Below are 19,844 nucleotides of genomic sequence, written 5' to 3'. Positions count from 1 at the left end.
TTGTGAAACAGGAACCTTTTTGGAATAGAGCAGTAATCACATTAAGTAAAAATTGATCACATAAAAAATCTACAAAAAAATGATGTCAATAATATAATTTTCTATGAGAAAATTAAAACCTATAACATGGCAGTATATGACATTGTATAACAAAAAAAAAAAAACTGATCCACAAAATAGCAGCAAAACACAATGACAAAGATACAGAAAAGCAATGTTAATTTTTTTTTTTCAAACCATGCTGGGAATTTATCCATAGCAGCTCAATAAAAATGGAGCATCCACTCCTTTTCTTTTCTTTTTCTTTTTTTTTTTTTTAAATTTTAAATTTTTTTTCTTTTTTCTTTTTTTTGTTGTTTTTTTGTTGTTTTGTTTTTTTACAATCAACACCTTAGCGGCAGTTTTCTCACATACATTTCACCATCACATTCTCCTCGAGCATCAACTTCAACAGCTATGTCCACGTCCCTTCAGCTACTTTCTAAAATAATAATAAAAAGATACATAGCCAAGATGTGCAAATTTTCTATTTGTAGCTAAATAAAAAAATGGGGCATATACTGGAATAAGAACTTCTTTCAAGTACTCCAATTTTCATATCTATTAACTATGGCGTTTTTCTCATGGTTAGACTGCTTTTGAAAATGTATAGGAAGGGGCCAAATAGACTGCTTTGTTTTTGGGTTTGTTCTCTGAAGCGTGTCCTTTTTTCTTTAATAAGCTGTGTTAAAACTGCAACATCAAGGGTAGAAAGATTATTTTTTTTAAAAAGGGGCGATTGCATTATTTTACAAATCATACTGGCCTTACGAACATCCTCTGCAATAAATATTCTTTTTAGCCTTAACTATAAATTATATATTTTAGTGTTTAAAAACCTTCAGTTGTAAAACATCTAGCGACAATCCTTAAACTATGTGTCCTATATGTGAACCTTTAAGGCCCCTAATTTATAAAGATGAGTTGGCACCAAAGGATTCTAAACTTCAACTTTTCTATAGAAAAGGATAGGAAGATATCCTGGCAATTTGTGAATGCAATTTCTCTCACTGGAACACAACCTTCGGAAAAAAAAAATCACCTCTCCTCTAACACCATAGTTAAATGCACTTGCTTTGCAATTCCAAGTTTGCGAACAAGCACTTATATATTTCCAAACCATTCCATTAAAAAAAAATTCCCACACAATAAAAGAATGTATTTCCTATATCTAATGGACTGAAAGTGCTTTGAATGGAATGGTTTTAGAATATTACAAACAAACAAAAAAAAAAAAGACTGAACTGTGGATTGAACCTGACCATAATTAGGCTGAATATCTGTGGGGTCAGACCAGCATTTTTACACAGGTAACTACAAAAATATGAAGATTACAAAAATATAATATATTATGTCACTATTTCGGTTTCTCTTTATAATAGAGTATCGTATGAGTAGTACATTGGCCTTCCCCAACAATGCTAAGCTGGAACCCTACAAATGCCTTATGCACAGGCAATCCACAGGCACAAAAAAAGATTAACATATAATAATGCTGCATACTAACATACACTAACTTATGGGTTATGTTAACCATTTATAAGGTGAAGAGGATAAAAAAAACCTAAGGAAATAAAATAAACATTTACAGATGAATTATAAAGTGACTAAATGCATAAGCAAGCAAGATACAGAAAAGCCTAGAACTGCGTTAAAGCTATGCTTTTTAAAGAAAAAAAAAGAATATTTCATTTACTATCTAAAAAAAAAAAACCCTCTTCTACTTTAAAAATGGTTGGTTGGTTTGTTTTATATGTAAGAAATCAAATCTAATACCTCCCCTGGAGACATTTTGTGTGTTAATGCCTATTTTTACAACATACAGACAAGAACACTTTAATATAAAAACTAGTTGATTATTATTGTATAAAATCCTCTATTTTTGTAGCACAAACCCCTGGGGGTAATGCAAATACTATTTTTTTCTTTTTTTAAGACAGTTTTTGGGGTATTTTTTGTTTATTTGTTTGTTTGAAGTCACAGATGGAAGGGAGACAGAGCAAGAAAAAAATATAACAAGACTGGTTTTCCCTTCTGGTATAAAAATGTCCTGGAGAAAAGGGTTTCTGGGGGGGAGATCCTGATGCTGATTCCTTCTCAGATGCCCTTTCTTTGTCTGCTTTTCTCGCCAAGCAAACCCATTAGAAGAAGTCCTCTTAAATGTTCACATCTCGCACATCAGTGGGTGTGCAGGAAAGGTCTGCTTCATCCTCTACAGTCTTTGTTTCTGAAGATACGTTGTGCTGCTGTGCCTGACGTAGACTGGATTCAAGGAGGGATTCAATCTGTTCTTGGCAGGCTCGTAAACAATCCTAGAGAAGATTAAACGGAAGGAGAAAAAGACCCAGAGTCCTTTAGAAAAACAGTAGGATCACAGACCAAATACCATTTCTTGAAAAAGCAAGAGAAATACAATCAAGTTTTCTGGGAGGGCAGCAGACTGAAAGGAGTGTGGGAAAAGCAAGAGAAACACCGGACAGTGAAGGGTTGGATGAGCTACCCCGTTTTCTGCAGGATGCTAGCCTGGATCCAGACTTCAGCAACTAACTCTTGCCATCTTCTAATTAACGGCCTAGGTGAGCATCTCTGCTCACCTAGGTGAGTCCTCTGGTCAAACCACGACTGCTGGTTTGTTCTTAGTCTCGGCCCGTAGGTCTACAACTGAACGTGACGGATGCTCCGCTACAGTGGCACATGTAGTAACTAAGCCGGGCAGGACCTTCACACAGTAAGATGTTGTATCTTGCACTACTGCTTTTCTGCCTGTGCCATTAAACACTTCAGCAGTTCTGTAGAAGTCCATTCATACTATCTTTTACCTCACTGTCCTTTATACCTTTTGAAAAAAATAGGAACAGTCTGACTGGACAGCAGTGTGAATCGATCAAAATTAAATGAGTGGAGATGCAAAGACATTGAAACTGGGCTGGAGGCAGAGCTGGTCAACGATTTCTACTTGTACCACAGAAACACTTCGGCAGAACAGTCTACTAGAAGTGACTGTTCTATGACTAGAAGTCATAAACAGTGATTTTTCCCAGGCTGAGTTCTGGTAATATGAAGTTCTTAGATAGAAGTGTCATAAATATATTTAGGTATACGTGCCCAAAGTTGCCTGCCAACTGCTGCTATGTCCAGCAGTGGGCAGCTCAAGTTAGCTAACTGATTTCTATACTCAGAAAGCATCTGAACAGAAAAATGTACCAGACTGCATGACCCCAAACTGGAGAGATCTGTCAGAAGCACCACTAAACACCTTTGTAACCGTGCATTACAAAGTGCTGCCAAGCTTTCAGTTTGCTACCCCGTTCACCCGGAAATCACAGTCAGGGTGAGTTCTCTTTCCCTTGCGTCAAAAGCATGTTCTCAGAGCCGAATGCGCACGCGATCCTCCTGAGCGTTCAGGAAGGTGCAAGGGCCTCGCCGCTTGCACAGACTATGGCGTAAATTAAAAGCATAAAGCACCAAGCAGGATCACGTCTCCTGTGGGGACTTCCCCCAGGCATTAAACCATACTGTGAGTAGGTATATCCAATTCTACTTATCAATCTACAGCAATTAGACCTGGAGAAGGCCTGTTCAACCTGTCCAACTTTCTGCAAGTTATGGTCGCGTTCTTCAGAGCCATGTACGTCCATTGCACCGACACAGAAATGGTGCCTTAAATAGGCAAAACAATCACACGACATTTTGCCAAAATTCCTCCAGTGTGCTGTTTACTCATAGCTTTGTAACAAACATCGTAAGCTTTTTCCCAACATATTTAACTCGTGTGTATTAAGGACTTTGAAGTTTCCTTTCAGTATTGCCTTTTCTGATTTAACCTATGACATGTGTTAGCCCTTGCGGTGAACCCAGTCTTCCATGATAAATTGCCGTCAAAAGTGTTAGGATGTGCATGACTGAGAATGAATGTTGTTTTCCTGAGAGGGTGACCTGCCTGCTGTTTTCTTTATTTCCCAGTTTCAATTCTGCCTTCATTCAGAGGCTTCTTGTGTGATCTACCAGCTTTTCACTGATTCCACTACCACAAGAATCTCCTCTGCCACCAATAAGGGCACATGGCGTTTGGGGTAAAATAAGATTAGAAACCCAAGCAAACAATTCTCTGCAAGTCCTTTCTGAGAGAGAGGGAGGTTAATCCTACCTCTAAGCAGATCAGACCATCAGTTACAGCTCACTGAAAACACATAACCTATGACCTTTTCTGCTTTAAACCCTAGTGTAATATTTCCTCTTGACAGAGACACACAGCGTTTTAAATGACAAAAAGAAACGCCTCATATCCTAAAGTCATCATGCCTTTGGCTCCTACATACCTCTGGCCTTCACAATAAGATCTCTATGAAGTCCTTTCACCCCTTCTCAAGATATGACGGACAGATCAAGCCTGACTGTAAGGCTTCTACTGGCATGTCCTGGACCATGCACCTCAGTCACACTTGGAATTAGATGTATTAAAGAGTAGGACATGGATACAGGTTTAGGTATTTTTGGGTTTACAAATCCAGGCACTTTTGAGGATAATTCTGTTTTAACAAGGTAGCATATTCAGTGTTCCAAATGGAAAGCCAATTTCTTTTCAGAGCAAAATGAACCCTGCTAGCTTTTTCCTTTTTTTTTTTTTTTTTTTTTTTTGGGGGGGGGGGGGGGTAGTGGGTGGGATATGTTTTGGTGGGGTTTTTGTGCCTTTTTTTTTTTTTTTTAATCCTAACCATTTGCATATAGCATGCTTGAGCTCTGAAAACTAAAACCATTCAAAAGAATTTGTACAAATACCTTTTCTTCTCCCTCTGGAGTCCAGTTATGAATAATTACATAGGACTATGTAATTTAAAGGTAATTTTTGACCACATAATTTTTTTTCCTGTGAGATTCTCAGACTACAGCATGTTATAACTGTATTTTTTAAAAACATAATCTTTACCATTTATCATGAACAGACTATGTCTTAAGCTGCAGCTGAATGAACAGTATTTTTTCAATGTTTTAGGCATTTTTGTTCATTTCTTATTCAGATTACTATTAGATTAATAGTTTGTCTGCAGGAATGTATTAGAGCTAGAAAAATAACTGCAAAATATAAAATTCACTGTGAACAACCTCACCAAAGCTTTTTTCATTCTCAGTACTTCTGAACACTGAAACGTACAAATACAAAACTTGTGCATTACTCTGATAACTTCTCCCAACAACTTTTCTGCTTCACTACCCAAATTTTCAATGCCCACAGTTTGTTCAAGGTCACAAACCCTTCCTGGATTAATTAAGCTCCTCAGTGAAAAAAAAAAAAAAAAAAATAAAGACTCGCTAGCTTAACTGATGTGGTCAAATACCTTTAACACACACAGCAGACATGATCGGACTCCAGGGTCAGATACTAAAGGAAACAAACAACAACAAAAAAGAAGCTGCTTGGAAATCCTTTGTTACAGCCTGACCCGTTCTGGATAACAAGCACATGTTTCAAGGTGCCTCTGAGTAGAGGCAGGTGGGAGACGAATTCCAATGTACTAACAGACAGCATGGAAACCCAATCTAATCTAGTTTAGCAAATTTCTGGCCTGGAAATGAATGTCGGGTAAAATTCAATCTGTTTGGATGATGGGGTCAAGAATAGAATGATGGAAGACAGCCCAAGACTTCTAATTGTGATTATCTGACTTCTAATTACCCCTGATCAAAGGCAAAATGGGAAATTGGACTCCTACCAATGTAAACATGAACCATAAAGGAATTCCGATCAGGTGATACTCATTTTACTTTAGATTCAGCTTTCTTTGAGACTAAAGGTAAAAAAGTGTATTATATAACCTGAAATCCAACAGACCAGCTGCTCTAGCTAATAGATAATCGGGGAGAATGTTAGCCATGTTATAATGCATGCTCTTAATATTTCAAGACAATCCAATATAAAGCGTAATCATTTGTGCGGTCCGACAAGGGGAACCATCGCTGTGGAGTAACAAACTTCATATACTTGCTAGTGAAATAAGATAACAGGAATAGCATTCGATACCATGGATTAATAGGCACATCTTACGGGAAGTTCTCTGTGCAGGGGAATCATGCTATGCGTGAAACCAAGCAGTCTTCTCTACTCAAAGCAATAGTAGTGAAAGAGGCTGTTTCCTTATTCAATTACAAACACAACAGTGTGTGTATGTATATATATATATACACACACACATAAATTTATGATGCTTATTTTCTGTAGCAACCTATACCAAAACCTTACTTGTAACTCTAGCTGCTCTAACACATAAATATATTTAGCAATGAAAGCCGGAGGGAAGTTCCTTCCTTTTAAAGCTGTTAACTTTTGAGTGCAGGTCATACAAATTGTGGCCTTGCAATGACTCTGGACAATAAAAAAGAAATAAGCAAGAACTCTCCTTCTTGCTAGAACTGCTTTCTTTTCTTTTAAAAGAGCTCTGTCATCAACTAAGTCAAGTCACGTAAGGACATGCTGTTGTTCTCCAAGATGTGAGAGAATCTACTTCCAATGGTCTGTATCAGGAATGATTAAATAATGTTGTTTGAATCAGATACTGTCAGAATAGATAGCGAGCCTAGTATTTTTCCTCAGTACCTGCTTCAAAGATCTCGCACTGGATAGTGGCCAGCCATACACTGAAATATCTACATTGTTCACAAACTGGCTAAAAGCATTACACGTACATACCAAACTGAGCAGCATTTTATTTCAGCATTTGAAGTTCTTACAGTATTTAACATTTCAGCACTGGATGCGTATTACTTTAGCTGCAGTAATATAAATGGCAAAAAAATAACATGCTCAATACTGAGGCATTGTTAAGGTGATCAAAATAGTAAGCGGGGGTATCATATTTGTCAGCAATTGTTTCACATAGTCTTATCAAAAGTAAAATACTCTTTTTGTGAATAATTAATTAAGATGCCTTCATCTTTCCAGAAATCACTCACTCCTGTCAACAAAGCCCAATTATACACACCTAGTTTTGCAGCGTCTGGACTAGTACAGTTCTCTATGTATTTAAATTATTAACATGTAAAATAATTTAACAGCATCTCAAAGATTCTGCCGCTAACCACAGAGTTGTCTTTATTTGACTCATTGTCCAGCGCTTGGAGACCTCACAAGAACCTTTTTAAAGCATCTATTTATTGGTCTTCCACATTGTTACAAAACAAAGCTCAACTCTGCCCCAACTTCACACACCATTATGACATGGATCATTGACTTTAGGTCTTCCTTGTAGGCTCCCTTCCTGGCCCATTCACTCATGAAAGGTTTATTGCTCACTAGTTACTGATGTGCATCTCCTGGAAGCTGCAGGGCAAAATGAGAGTCCTGTGAGGACCATCTACCTTGTCAGAAAGTCGTGGGACAAGCATTTGTTCGGAAAAGGAATTCAATACCAGCTACTGTGCAGGTCTAGCACGTAATAAACCAAATTAGATCATTAGAACTCTTTTAAGAAGGGCTTTTTCACACCACTTGGCACAATAAAAGGCCTCAAGAATGGTCAAAGATAAGGTCAGAGATACCACGAGGTCTCAGTAACTATTTCCTCGTCTTATTTTCAAAGTTTTGTTTTACACAGACTCCTGGTTTAATTACCTACAACGAAACACAGCCTCTGCAATGTCCTAAATTGATGCAGGGTTTCCTTTGCTTTGTCAGATACGCCTCTCTTACAAACTAATATTAGAGCTGGATGTGGCATTCCCATCGGTGAACTGCAGCAGCGTAATCACAGATTATGAATGGATATAATGACAGCTAAATAACTAGGACGGACACAAGAGAACACGTTCAAAAACCCCACTCTGAGGTTTTGACTTTTATCAAGATTTACTGTCAGATTAGCTACTATGCAGTAAGCAGGCATTCATTCTTAAAACTCTAAGGCAGGAGATCAACCGAGAGAAAGAGTCACTTACCGGATCACATTTGATAACTTGTGATAGGAAATGTGTGAGGCATTGATAGGAGAGGAAAGTGTTAGTGTTCCCCAGATGCAGGCCTTGCACAGCTGCTACCACACTGCCAGCTGCAATCATGGAAGGTGGGTTTGAAATAAATTTAATATCTGTATGAAGAAAGAAGAGAGAGAAAAAAAAAAAAAAAAGACTGAAATGATTGCTTTAGGAGAAGCCTGCCCATACACATACACTCTTCTACCAGCATGGCTTCAGCTGCCAACCATTGCATCCAAAAAGGTAGGGAAAACTGTGAGCAGAAAGGTGCCTCCTGCTCTAAACTGCTACAGGTCCCAACCTGTAAACACTTATCCACATGAGCAACTGTACTTCAGCGAGTAGCCCTTCCTCGCACTAAGCCTGGGAGGCCATTCATCACTTCGAGGTATTTTTATCATAAGCAGGGCCCCCACGCTTCAAACGTTAAAATACTTTGCTCGTGTGAATAATGCCACTGGGGTCAATGGCACTATACATCTGAGAAAACCTGTTCGCATTCTTTAGTGTTTCGCATGATCAGATCCTAGGTGCGCTCTAACAAGGAGTCCTCGGGCCCCTTAAAGCAGAAACCTTTGCACTGACATTCAAAGGAATATAGCTTTAATGAACAACATCAACAAAAAGAAAGAGAAAGACTGCTTAACCCTGTCAGGAGGCAGATAATCCATATTTAAATTAAGGTTTCATCTTAAAAATGCTTTGTCTCAACCTAGTCTCTTGTCAGTGGCTGCCATCCATCCTGGCAACAGGGATTTAATGTAAATGTGGCATAACTAAGTGACGGGGGTCCCAAGAATTGGCGGACAATCAGTTACATTCTGATGTGACACCATGCTGACAAGAGGCTGGGCCCCCTTCCAGACTGCATTGCTGTAGGTCTCTCCACAAAGCCACTCCCATGATTCCTTAAGGGGCTATCTCTGCCATTTAGCATGTTTTTGGTTTGGTTTTTGTTTTGTTTTGTTGGGTTTTTTAATAAGAATAATCCACATTTTAATGCTAAGACTCTTTCTGCTGAACAGGAATGCGTTTGATCTGTGGCAGCATACACCTTGGAGGAAAATCGGAAACAAAGGAAGTAAGTGGCACAAGTAAACGTCCAATTTTGTGAGGAAGAAAGGGAAATGCCACATAATACACACAAGAACCTGAGATACATTCCTTCAGCTTTTATCAGAATACAACTTCCTCTGGGTTGAAAAAATATAAACCATCTGTCAAACCCTTGAATGAAATCAAAGGAATGGACAGCTTAGAGGGCTCAGTGGAACAGTTTAAGTATTAAATCATGCATCTCCTTTATTATGATAAAATAACTTTTGTGTAAATGTTTTAGCAGTGAAACTAAAGACTTCGGGACTCTTATGAAAGGAAGTCCTCTCTCTGAATCTATTCATATACCTCTGACGCTCCATTGTAGCCCTGACCAATACCCACCTTCAAAGGGGCATTTCGCCCAGCATTCTACAGACCTTCGAAATTAAACCGATACGATGAATTGTGGCCAAACTTTTGTGATGCGCTGCCAGCGAAAAGGCAAGCTTGATCTAAAGTCATCTCAGTTACGTTACCGTGCTTCAAATAAATTTAGTTTAGCCCCTTTTCGGCATCTGCAGATTCAAGGACGCCCACCTTCTAGCAAGCTTCTGTCATTCCCCAAAGTCAGAGTAGTCCAGGCTGCTTATTGACACTATACGCATTCCAAAGCCAGTCCCCTAACTGAAATACTGACGCACCGTTGCAGGTAGACTTCAGAAATGAGAGATTTCAGTAGGCAAGCGTGAATTCCACCAAGACTGGGTTGCTCAGAAGGGGGTACGGTGGCAGTGCGTTCACGACACTATTTACCGAGCTCCACAAACAGAACATGACCAAAATGTTTCAGTTTAATGAGCCTGTCCTGACAGGATCACGTTTGGGATTAATATTTGCGTTCTTCTTTTAAATGGAGCAGTAAACAAGAACATGAATTCATAGTCGCACCCTCATTCTTTCCAAGGTGGAAAAGTGATAATGAAGTTTAAATGACCAGTTTGTGTCTGTCCCTATAACCACTCCAGACAAGCAGCATGGACTGCCTTTTTGTTGCAACTCAACAAGGAATTATTTGTGGCAGAGGCCACTAATTTCAGCATATTAATCAGGGGGCCCCTCTCGCCTGTAATTGGATGCCCCCAAGTGAAGAGTGTGGCATCATTGTCAGCCTCCATCGCCTCATCTTGCGCTATTGAGCGCTCAGGAACAAGGGGGCTTCGGTGAGATGAATTAGACCTGACACAGCCACAATGGGGTAGGGGGCCCCATCAATTGAAGCACACATCCCCAGTAGCCTATCTGAGACTTCATCCAAAAAGAATAAACAACTTCAGCGTTGTTAAAAAGAGAGAGAGAGAGAGAGAGAGGAGGGGGAGGAGAGAGAAGAATGCCAGCCACCCTGAAGGGAGGACAAAGCAGGCATATAGGCGCTGCAGCGCTTTAAAAAAAATTCCTAACAAGGCGAGTCACCCCTTTTCCTTTTTAAATGGAGCAGCAATTCCATCCGTCTGGAGAGCTGGGGGCTATGAATGAAAATCTTTTCATTGAGGCAAATCAAAACTGCGAACATAAATCACTTGCTGCAAGATGCAACAGGTTCCAACTGGTCACATACCTTGAGACTTCCAATTTTATAAAGGCCAGAGAATAGGAGAATTGTAACACGCTTGTTTCAAAGGGGGATCTTTCTTTCTCCATCCGAGAGGAGGAAAACAACAACAATAATAATAGCAATAATAATAATATAAAAGGAGCCTGGTATGTTTTGATAACCAGAGGAACATAATGAAATGCTGAAGCTCCAATATTTGTTGCTATTCATTGTTATGCTTGTATAGAGCTGCAGTTCTCCCTCAACACTGGTCTTAACTTGGGCCAAAAGAGGCCTGCTTCCTTTTGAGCTCTCCCTGCCTTGCTCGGCCATGCCAAAGCCCCATTCATTAAGCTCAATTATGTGTTAACTTCAAACAACCCCTGGTAATCTTTTTTTTTTTTTTTTTTTTTTTTTTTTTGCTTTTTCTCCTGAACCTACCACAGCACAAAGACGTCCTTTGGTGAAAATGGATTTTTCGAAACTAAACCAAATCAAACAAATCCACTTCTACTAGCCAGGCAACTGAAGAGGGAGCTTAGAAGGAATTCCCCTCAACTTCACCTTGCAGCGTAACCTTCTCTTTCTGGAGCAAACACATACGCACTCATCTACAAACACTTCTACAGCCTTCACCTTGTTAAGCCAACTGGCGGAGATTTTATTTTCTAAGCAAGGCCTGTTTTGCCGTCTCTTCTTAGGAGACCCTCCTTTACGGTAGAGGACGCAGGCTGTACTTGGAGCAAAAGACATACTGCACTTGCCCCCGTGGCCACTTAAGCGAGTGTCAGTATTTCCAGTGGACTTTGGATTGGGCCCCACAGCATCCAGGCAGCACAACGCATTTGCAGTCCATCTAGGTTCATTTTGGCAAGGGGAAATACAACACAACCCAGCAACAGCAAAGCAAAGTCCAGATGCTACTTATGCCACATGTGATCTTCACTAGCCAACAAAGGAGTCATCAGGAAAGCAAGAGGTAGAGAAAATCCTGACATCCAAAAATAACAATAAAAATACAGAGCCTAGTGGCAGCCTTCCTGAGCGCTCTTTCCCCAGGCAATATTCCCAGCTTCAACAGGGAGCTGTAGAGGGCCCCAATTCTGGTGAGCTCAGCACTGGTTTTTTTAAAAGCTAAGTAAAACTCCCAGAACATGGTTCTCATTTACTGATCCATTCTCCAGCTGTGGTGTGTAGCAGTGTTAAATAAAGGCTCTGGATGTGCTTCCTAAAAGAAACATAACAACACCGACAGTAGATCAAAGTACTGGACTCTTAGCAAGTCTCCAACCTTTGAACTACTCTTGTTTTCATCCCTCTCATTGCCAACACAACAACCTAGGTTAAACATCCCCATATCCAAAGGGGAGGCCGGGTAGCTGTTCTTTTTAGCTAGCAGCCGAGGAAGCTTCCAGCTTAGCAACTCTCGCCTTCGAAGTCACAGCAGCCTTATCTGGTAGAATGTGGCACGAAGAGTTATGTCTGATTTTCCCAAAATGTTGCTGCAGGTAGTTTGAAGGCTGGCTGAAGGTTGTAGCGCTCTGAACACCGAGCATTATTCCAGGCAATCTAACTTACGAACTGCCCGTTATGCTGATGTTAGGCCCGAGATGAAGCGCGATGCCAGTGTTTATAAATTTCTCTTTCATGGCTCGGTCGTTCTGTCTTTAGGCCTCGCAGTAGGGCCGATTCTGTGAAATAAAATTTTTCTTCCGAGCGCCTGCAATCTTTTCTTCAATCTTTTTATACCAAATCCATCTCTGGAAAATAAACTACACAACATTAATTTGTGCCACTGGCCACACACATCCCAACGAGGTTTTCGAGTGTGGGTACCTCTTTCTCGAGTCCACATGCAGGCCTGACCTCTTTTTTTAGCACAACTGCTACTGAATATTACGATTTACTAAAGCGCTGTATCTCCTTTACGCTAAGTTTTTATCAGTGTCAACGGAGTGTCTGGCATTCCTCTTTACGTGCTCCTGCAAAAGCACATTTGCTTTGGCCGCTTTTTCTTCCTTCTTCTTTTGCCATTCCTGGATTGGTCCCGCCATGCTAAAAGAAAACGCGCTGAACGCAAGTTTTGTTTAAACAGAGTATCTTCCCTCTACAATTTCTTTTGTCCCTGCTCCTCCACTCTGTCCTGCGGGAACAGCGAGATGTGGAGAACAGACAGACGCTTCTAAACCTTTTTTTCCTTCCCGCTTGCTAGGGTTCAGCGGGTGAAGCCGGTACACGTACAAATGCGCACACACACGGTCCACGTGCAAACATGGGAACTTCAAAGAACCAGCGCGCGCGCACGCACGGTGCCCTTGAAACCAAAGATCAGGCCTCTGCAAACCTGGCCTAGCGAACAGTCGGCGTCTTTGGAGGCCGGCCCTGCACATGGCTTCAGCACAGCACGTGGTCAGAAGGGTGCAGATGGCAGCGGCTCGGTCCTGTGCCAGGAAAGCCTCCGTGCCGCGTGGCCCTCCTCCAATCCACCAGCCACCGAGGCGGGGGGGGGGGGGGGGCGGGGAGAGGCAACTTGAAGAGGGAAGTTTTAAAACCCCCACGCGGAGCTATTCACAAGCAAAATCTCCCCTCCGCCTTTAAAAACTGTCTTAAGAATGAATCCACGCGGGCAGGGATTCCCCGTGCGGGGCAGTAAGCCTTTTGCAGCCCCCGCATAAAACGCGGCGTACAGAGGAGAAGAAATGGTGCCGCGCCGAGCCGCGACTCCACGGCTAAGCTACAAAGAGGGGGGGTACTTCTCCCTCCCTGACACCACCACAGATCTCAACTCAGAAGCAAAATATCTTAGGAAAAAACTTACCTCTGCAAAGTAATCCACCTTCTGCAAACAAGGGGCAATAATCGGGGCTTAAACTACCTCCCCGCAGCTCTGTGAGCTCGCTTTAGACCACGGCTATGGGAAGCTTTATAAGCCGGGGGGTAGGTGCGTGTAGGGGAGCAACACGCTTTGCTTAACGTGCAGGGCTCATACCTGTAGCGCACAGAGCCACAAAAGTCTGAGCATGTTTACGGATGATCTGCTTGGTGTCCTCTGCCAGAGGCATTTTAGTAAGGAAATGTTCAATGAAATCGTGGGGGGTCATTGCAGCCAGATTCCATTTCAGCTTATTCACCAGAAGCAGCTCCATTTGCTGCAAAGACAAGAGGGAGGGAAGGGGGAAGAAGAGAAGAGGAAGGAGAAGAGGGAAAAACGTGGTTAGCTCCGCTCACGCACGCTCCCACGAGCACAATCCGCAGCTGGGCCGGGCAGCTCTCGGCCGAACCCGCTTCCCCGGCTGGGGGTGCGCGGAAGGGGGAAAGGGGTCGGAAGTCCTTTCCGCGGCGGAGCCCCGGGATGGGGAAGGGGAAGAGGAAAGGGGAAAGGGGAGAGGGGGGGTGCCGGGTCGCCCCCCGCCGGGAAGCGCCGGCCGCAGCCCCCAGCGCGGCCGCCAGGGGGCGCCAAGGCAGCGCGGTGGCGGCGGGTCCGGCCGGGGAAGCGGCGAGGGGACGCGGAGGGGGGGGGGGGGGGGTGTCGGTCCCGACCCCGACCCCGACCCCGGCTCCGGCCCCGCTCCCTTCCCGGACCGCCAGCGGGGTTCGTTAGAGGCTCCTGCGGCCACAGGGAGCGATCCCCGCTGGAGGGGAGGCAGCCCCCTCCCCGCCTGCCCCGGTTGGCGGAGGGGCTCCGTAATCGGCGGGGGTTTTTTTGGGTTTTTTTTGGTTTGGGGGCTTTTTTGTTTTGTTTGTTGGGTTGGTTTTTTTGGTTTGGTTTGGGTTTTGGGTGGGTGTTTTTTGTTTTTGGTTTGTTTTTTTTTTTTTTTTTTTTTTTTTCCTGAGGTGATTAAACGTGAAATTACCAGTAATTCGTCGGGTCTAATGGAGTTATCTGTATAAATGCACAGTTTTTCTGCGGTCAGAGGAATAGTTTCCTTCATTTTTGAAGCCACAAACATGCAGGTAGCTCCGAGCAATTGCAATCGGCTTTTCTTGAGGGGTTCAAACGACAAAAATCTGTCCAAATAATTCATAGCCAAGGGGAAAACTTCCTCTTCGCACTTCTGCTCCTCGCAGACCTGGAAGAAGGAGAGAGATCGTTGAAGAATAATTTAATATAGGCGAAAGCTAGGCTTGTCCCGCTGCCCTCCTCTTCCCTCCCCCCCTCACCCCCCCCAGGCTTTGCAGGGCAAGGTTGAAGGAGACGAGGGGGGAAAATGCAGTTGGGGGAAACGGATAAATAAGGGAAAACCAGAGGCATCAAAGAAAATGAAAGAGAAAGTCACGAGTGACAAAGTGGGGAGAAATGTGGCGATAGAAATCCGCAAGCGATTCATGGTTAAAAAAAAAAAGGGGGGGGGGGGTGGATCGAAGAGGAGGTCTGTCCCCATCTTTCCAACCCCTAGAACAAATTTTTTAAAAAGAGGGGGGGGGGAAGAAAAAAAAAAGGCAAGCGGAGGAAAATGCGAACCCCCGTGCCTGGGAATGGGGTGCAGAGCCGGGCTTGCCCTCGGATTTATTTATTTCGCTTTTATTTTTTTTTCATCTAATTTGCTGTTGTGCTGCCGATTCCCCTCTCTGGTCGAGACACAAAGGTGGCGTCCAGCCTCATTTCCCCAGACGTCATCTTTTCAAAAAATATTTAAAAATATTTAAAAAATCATTCGAGCTCTGAAAAAAGGCTGAAAATGAAGCGGCGGGGGTCCTTTACCGAGCCCCGTGCCCATGGTCCTGCTGGGGGGCTCCGGGGAGACCCCCCGAAGTAAAATTCACCGCCTCCCTCTCTCGCCCTGCAGCACAGCCGGGCGCGACATTTCCCAGAGCAAGGCAGGGCGCCGCGCTTTCAAAAATTAATTAAAAATAGATCGCGGGCTCCCAGGGCTTCCGAAAAAGCATGAAAATGTAGCCCAGCTCCTGGGGCTCCCCCTGGGAGCCCCCCCAGACGTGTCTCGCCAGGGGACGAGGCCCTTTCCCACTCGCTTTTCCCAGGCGACCTTGCAGATCGCCGCCGCAGCACAAGCATGCCTTTAAGGGGTGACCACAGCTCCAGCCTCTCTTCGCGCTGAACAAAGAAACTTTCACCCTGCAACTCGCCCCCAGGAAAGCCCGGAGCCCCTCCGGTCGGTCCCCCTGCCCGCAGCCCCAGCGGGGTCCCCCCGGCCCCCGACCTTCTTTCCCCCGGCCCCCTTCCCCCGCTTCCCCCCCGCAACACACACGCACACACACACACACACACACACACACCCTTGGCTTGCTCCCCGGGACTTTTCTTAATTTTTTTTTTTTTTTCTCCCGATTAATAAACACTTTTGCTTTGCAAATAAAAGAACAAAGATGGCGCATAATACTGGCACGGCTAACCACTTGCATACGTGTACAAGGATATTAATTTAAAATAAAATCCCCAGAAAAAATTAACTGGCAAGGCTTTCCCGGCGCGGCCGGGGGTTCGGCAACCGGGGGGGGGGGAGGGGGGGGGGACGGGGGGACACAACACACGGTCGAAGGGGCCCTTCTCCCGTTCTCCCCTCCGCCGGTCCCCGACGGGCGGAAAAAAATACCGGGGGACCCCCCGCGACCCCCCAGACGCCGTGTACCGGGGCTGGGGGGGGGTCGGAGGGGGGGGGGGGGGGTGAGTGAAGGGGGAACGGGAGACGAGGCCGGTCATCCGCCGCCCCTCGGCGGTGGGAGCCGACTGCTGCAGCGGGGATAAAGAATCGGTAATAACGGCGGGGGGGTCGGGAAACCCGGGCCCCGTCCCCTCGTTACACGCGGGCGTCTCCGAAGGCAGAGCAACGTGTGCCGCGCCGGGGAGCTTAAATTTTTTGGGGGGGTGGGGGGGGTGGGGGCAGGAGGAGCTGGGGGAGCAGCTCCTCGGTTTAATTCATTTCGGTGCCGCCGAAGCTCGCCAAGCAAAATCTCGGAAAGCTACAAACCTCCAACATCCAAGTGGCGACTATTTTCCTCATATATGGCAAGATTTCTTTCTGCACGCACTTGAAGTAGGAGACGGAGGGCGAGCAGGTCTCCTCCGCCTTCAGCATGGTCTGCAGCACCCTGTCATTGAGGAGGTTGGCGTCTAGGTAGGCTCGTCGGATGGTCTCCACCTCGCAGCACAGCAGCTGATGTTCCATGTCTGCCTCCGTCGCCTCGAGTCAGTTTTTCTGCAGCAGGACTGAGTCGGTCGCTCGCTCGCCTCCCTCTCTTCCCCTTCCAGGAGTCCCTTGGATGCTGCTTCTGCTACTGCCGCTACAGCCCTCTGGAGGCTGCAAAACTTTCTAACTTCCAACAAAACTCCTGTATAGTCCCTGTGACGTTACTGTTGTTAAGCAGAGATCAAAGCACGAGAGAGAATGAGAAAGAGAGAGAGAGAGAGCCAAAAGCAAGGGGCAGAGCCCTAAAGCCATCCCATAGGCTTCAAGTCCTTCCCCTTTGCTTAGCTTATAGAGAGCAGGGGTTTAATGCAAATGCAAATGAGACAAGGGCTTGCTTTCTTCAAGGGCAAGGGAGAGGTGGGGGAAACCCAAATTGTCTCTTCAGTGTATCGTGCATAATTTTAAAAATGGAGCGAGTTCTGCAGTGGGAGCCAAATGATGAATGGGGCTAGGCCACACACAGACACGCAGGGATATAAATACAAGGAGACTTGGTTGGTATTATTTTACTGGGGGCGCCGAGGAGGGGGAGCAGGGCAGGACCGGTGCGTCGCTCTTCCTTATCAATTATTATTATTATTGCCGTCGCGTACCTGCGATATCTGTCGTTTCAAAAGGCGCGCTCCCAACCTCAACTCCCAGTCTTTGTAGTCGATTCCCAAGGGAAAAAAGCTTTCTCCCGTTTCCTCAGTCCTGTTTTTTCCCAGCCTAGATGGTTTTGCTGCACGCCAGAATTTTGAAGGAATTGGGGTCTCCCCCACCTCTGCCAAGACGGTGCTTTTTTTTCTTCTCTCCCTCTTTTTTTTTTTTTCAACACCTCTTTCCTTTCACTTTAAGGTTTTTACCCCCAAAAAGGGGCACGGAGATGGCAGGGGACAGGACGATAGCTAATCTGGGCCGCGGTCGGCGGCAGCGCACGCCGGGCAGGCCGCACTCGGCACCCCACCCCCACCGCTCACAGCCACCCAGAAAAAATATCCCAGCAGAGCAGCAAAATGGTGGCCAGAGCTTCCTCCAGCACCTACAGGGAGATGAATTGGGGGGGGGGGGGGGGGGGGGGGAGGAAAGGAGGGAGGTACCGGCAGCCGCCGGAGCCTGCCGGGGCCTCATCCGACACGCCGCGCCGCCAGGACAGCCTGTCCACGCGTGACGTGCAACAGTGGGGCCCCACTGTAAATAACTCCCATTCCCTGGCTGAACTGCTTGTACCTGAAAACACTTTGCTTTGCTTTGTTTCTAATTAAAAAAAAAAAAAAAAAAAGAGTTTCTTTTAAACTCCTCACTTTTCCAGGGGCTGACAGGGGAGCTTGGGGCCCGCCGGAGAATCCCGGCGGTGAAGGCAATGTACCACCAGACGGGAGAAACGACTTGTCCTGCACCAAAGTGGAACTGGGAGGAGCGGGAAGGCCGTAAACTGGGGTTCACGCTGCCTTCTGCCTGCCCACCCCTCAAAACCTGAGCATTCGGATTTAACCTCGGCCTCGGTGCTTTAGCATCACCTGCGTGCGGCACCGACGGCGGGAATACCTACCGGTGGTACGGCGCTCGCGGCAGCATCGCCGGCAGGCGTCGGGGCAGTGGAAGGGTCTCCTGGCCGTGGAGGCCATGGCGTGGTGGACATGCCGTGGAGTCATACAGCATCTCTCTTGCATGACCTGCGGGGAAAGCAGTGCCAAAGATCACAGGGCATGTTATTGCAGAGTTGTGCGTTTACGTAATCTCTTTGCGTGACATAGCTGCCCATCTTTCTTAGTTTACCCGTTTGCTCGACCATTTGTCTCCATTTTGTCTTGGTCTCTCAGGAGGACGTCGGAGACCCCGGGGATCTCGGTTCCCCTTGCTCGCCGTAGCCCGTGGGGCGAATTTGGACGGTTTCTCGGCGAGGCAGCCGTCCCCTGCCTGCGTCCCCTCCGCCTGCCTATTGTGCTTCATACGCAGGACACGCACTTCTGTTTTCACAACTTCAGTTGGCCGGGGAGGTTTTTAATTTTTAATGAAGAAACACACCGTGACCCTGCACTCCCGGACCGGAATTCGGCCTGCCCGTGACGCACAACTTGGGGGGATCCTATTTAATTGACTTCCCTGCCACCTTTCTGGGGAGCAGCTGGTTTGGGGGTGCAGGCAAAGCCCTCGGGGGGGGGCAAGGGGGAGCCGGTCCCCCTGGCTGATGCCGCTTCTTTGCCTCCAAACATTTCCCCCTGACCACATCACCCTGCCCACGACCACGGATCCTCTCTCCTAGCCCGGCGCATCGCCCCCGCCGCCGGCATCCTCGCCCTCCCGCTGCCTCCCGGTTAGGGTGGGCTTGGTGAGGGCTCCCCCCCCCCCCCTCGCCGCCTTTACTCTTCCAGCAACGAGACCGGTGTTTCATTCATAAAAGCTTCCCCCCCCACCCCCCCAACCCGGCGGCGGGGAGCGGCGCTGGCCCCGGGCCCGGGGGAGCCCCCGGCGGGGCGGCGCGGGGCGGCGCGGCCGCAGGAAGCGGCCATTAGCGTGAGCCAATGGGGGCGCCGGGTTGTTACCAGGCGGATCAGGGCAGATCTCGGCGCGAGGGGGCTCGCCCGGTCCAACGCCGAGACAAAAGGGGGGGGGGGAATGGAACTCGGTCTCGAGTACCACAGCCGACGACGACGGGGCCGGTATTCGTCCCGTCCGTCCCGTCCCCCCCCCCCCCCTCCCGCCACGCTCGTCCCGGTGACGGCGCCGGGCTCCGCCTCTGCTCACCGCACCTGCCCGGACCCGGGGCGGGCAGGTCCCGCTACCTGCCCTGAGCCGCCCTCCGGCCTGCCCCCACCGGGCCCCTTAACGGGCTCCCAACCGGCACCGCCACGGCAGCGGCACCGACCGGAGCCCCGGGGTTGCCTACGCGGTTCCCCGCCCGTCCCCCCAAGGCAGGGGGGGGGTGTGCGTGCTTAACGGGCGTGCCGCCTCCTGCCCCGCTGCCTAACGCGCCCAGCCCGCGGCGGACGCTCCCGGGGAAGAGGAGGAGGATAAGGCGGAGGGCGGGGGGGGGGGGGGGGGGAAGGCCGCCGCCGCCGCCGTTCAATCGCCCCCGGGGGCTT

The 19,844-nt window shown here is 46.7% G+C and overlaps 1 protein-coding gene across 2 annotated transcripts; it reads right to left on the bottom strand.

Annotated features, from left to right (window-relative positions):
• Positions 1-288: 288 nt before the first annotated feature.
• On the bottom strand, positions 289-19,370 carry CCND1 (cyclin D1). Of its 2 annotated transcripts, none has more exons than XM_049819749.1 (7): positions 19,305-19,370; positions 18,311-18,434; positions 16,561-16,943; positions 14,488-14,703; positions 13,623-13,782; positions 7,969-8,117; positions 289-2,351 (listed from the first exon to the last, which is right to left on the bottom strand). In XM_049819749.1, exons 3-7 carry the CDS (start codon positions 16,756-16,758, stop codon positions 2,196-2,198), a joined length of 879 nt encoding a protein of 292 aa, XP_049675706.1. In that variant the 5' UTR covers positions 16,759-16,943; positions 18,311-18,434; positions 19,305-19,370; the 3' UTR covers positions 289-2,195. The 2 variants fall into 2 exon arrangements, with proteins under 2 accessions (XP_049675706.1, XP_049675705.1); XM_049819748.1 differs by lacking the exon at positions 19,305-19,370 and adding an exon at positions 18,538-18,923.
• Between the last annotated feature and the right edge of the window lie 474 nt (positions 19,371-19,844).

Source organism: Accipiter gentilis, chromosome 17 (genome assembly GCF_929443795.1).
Source record: "Accipiter gentilis chromosome 17, bAccGen1.1, whole genome shotgun sequence".
Taxonomy (NCBI): domain Eukaryota; kingdom Metazoa; phylum Chordata; class Aves; order Accipitriformes; family Accipitridae; genus Astur; species Astur gentilis.
The sequence above is the reverse complement of the archived record's forward strand: the minus strand, read 5'-3'. Positions and strand labels throughout refer to the sequence as shown.

Excerpts from the sequence above, each read along its gene's own strand:
- CCND1 (XM_049819749.1), bottom strand. The coding sequence starts at position 16,758 with ATGGAACATCAGCTGCTGTGCTGCGAGGTGGAGACCATCCGACGAGCC. Across the intron at positions 8,118-13,622 it reads TGTGGCTCTGTGCGCTACAG|ATATTAAATTTATTTCAAAC; the intron begins GTATGAGCCCTG and ends TTCTTCATACAG. Across the intron at positions 2,352-7,968 it reads AAGTTATCAAATGTGATCCG|GATTGTTTACGAGCCTGCCA; the intron begins GTAAGTGACTCT and ends AATCTTCTCTAG.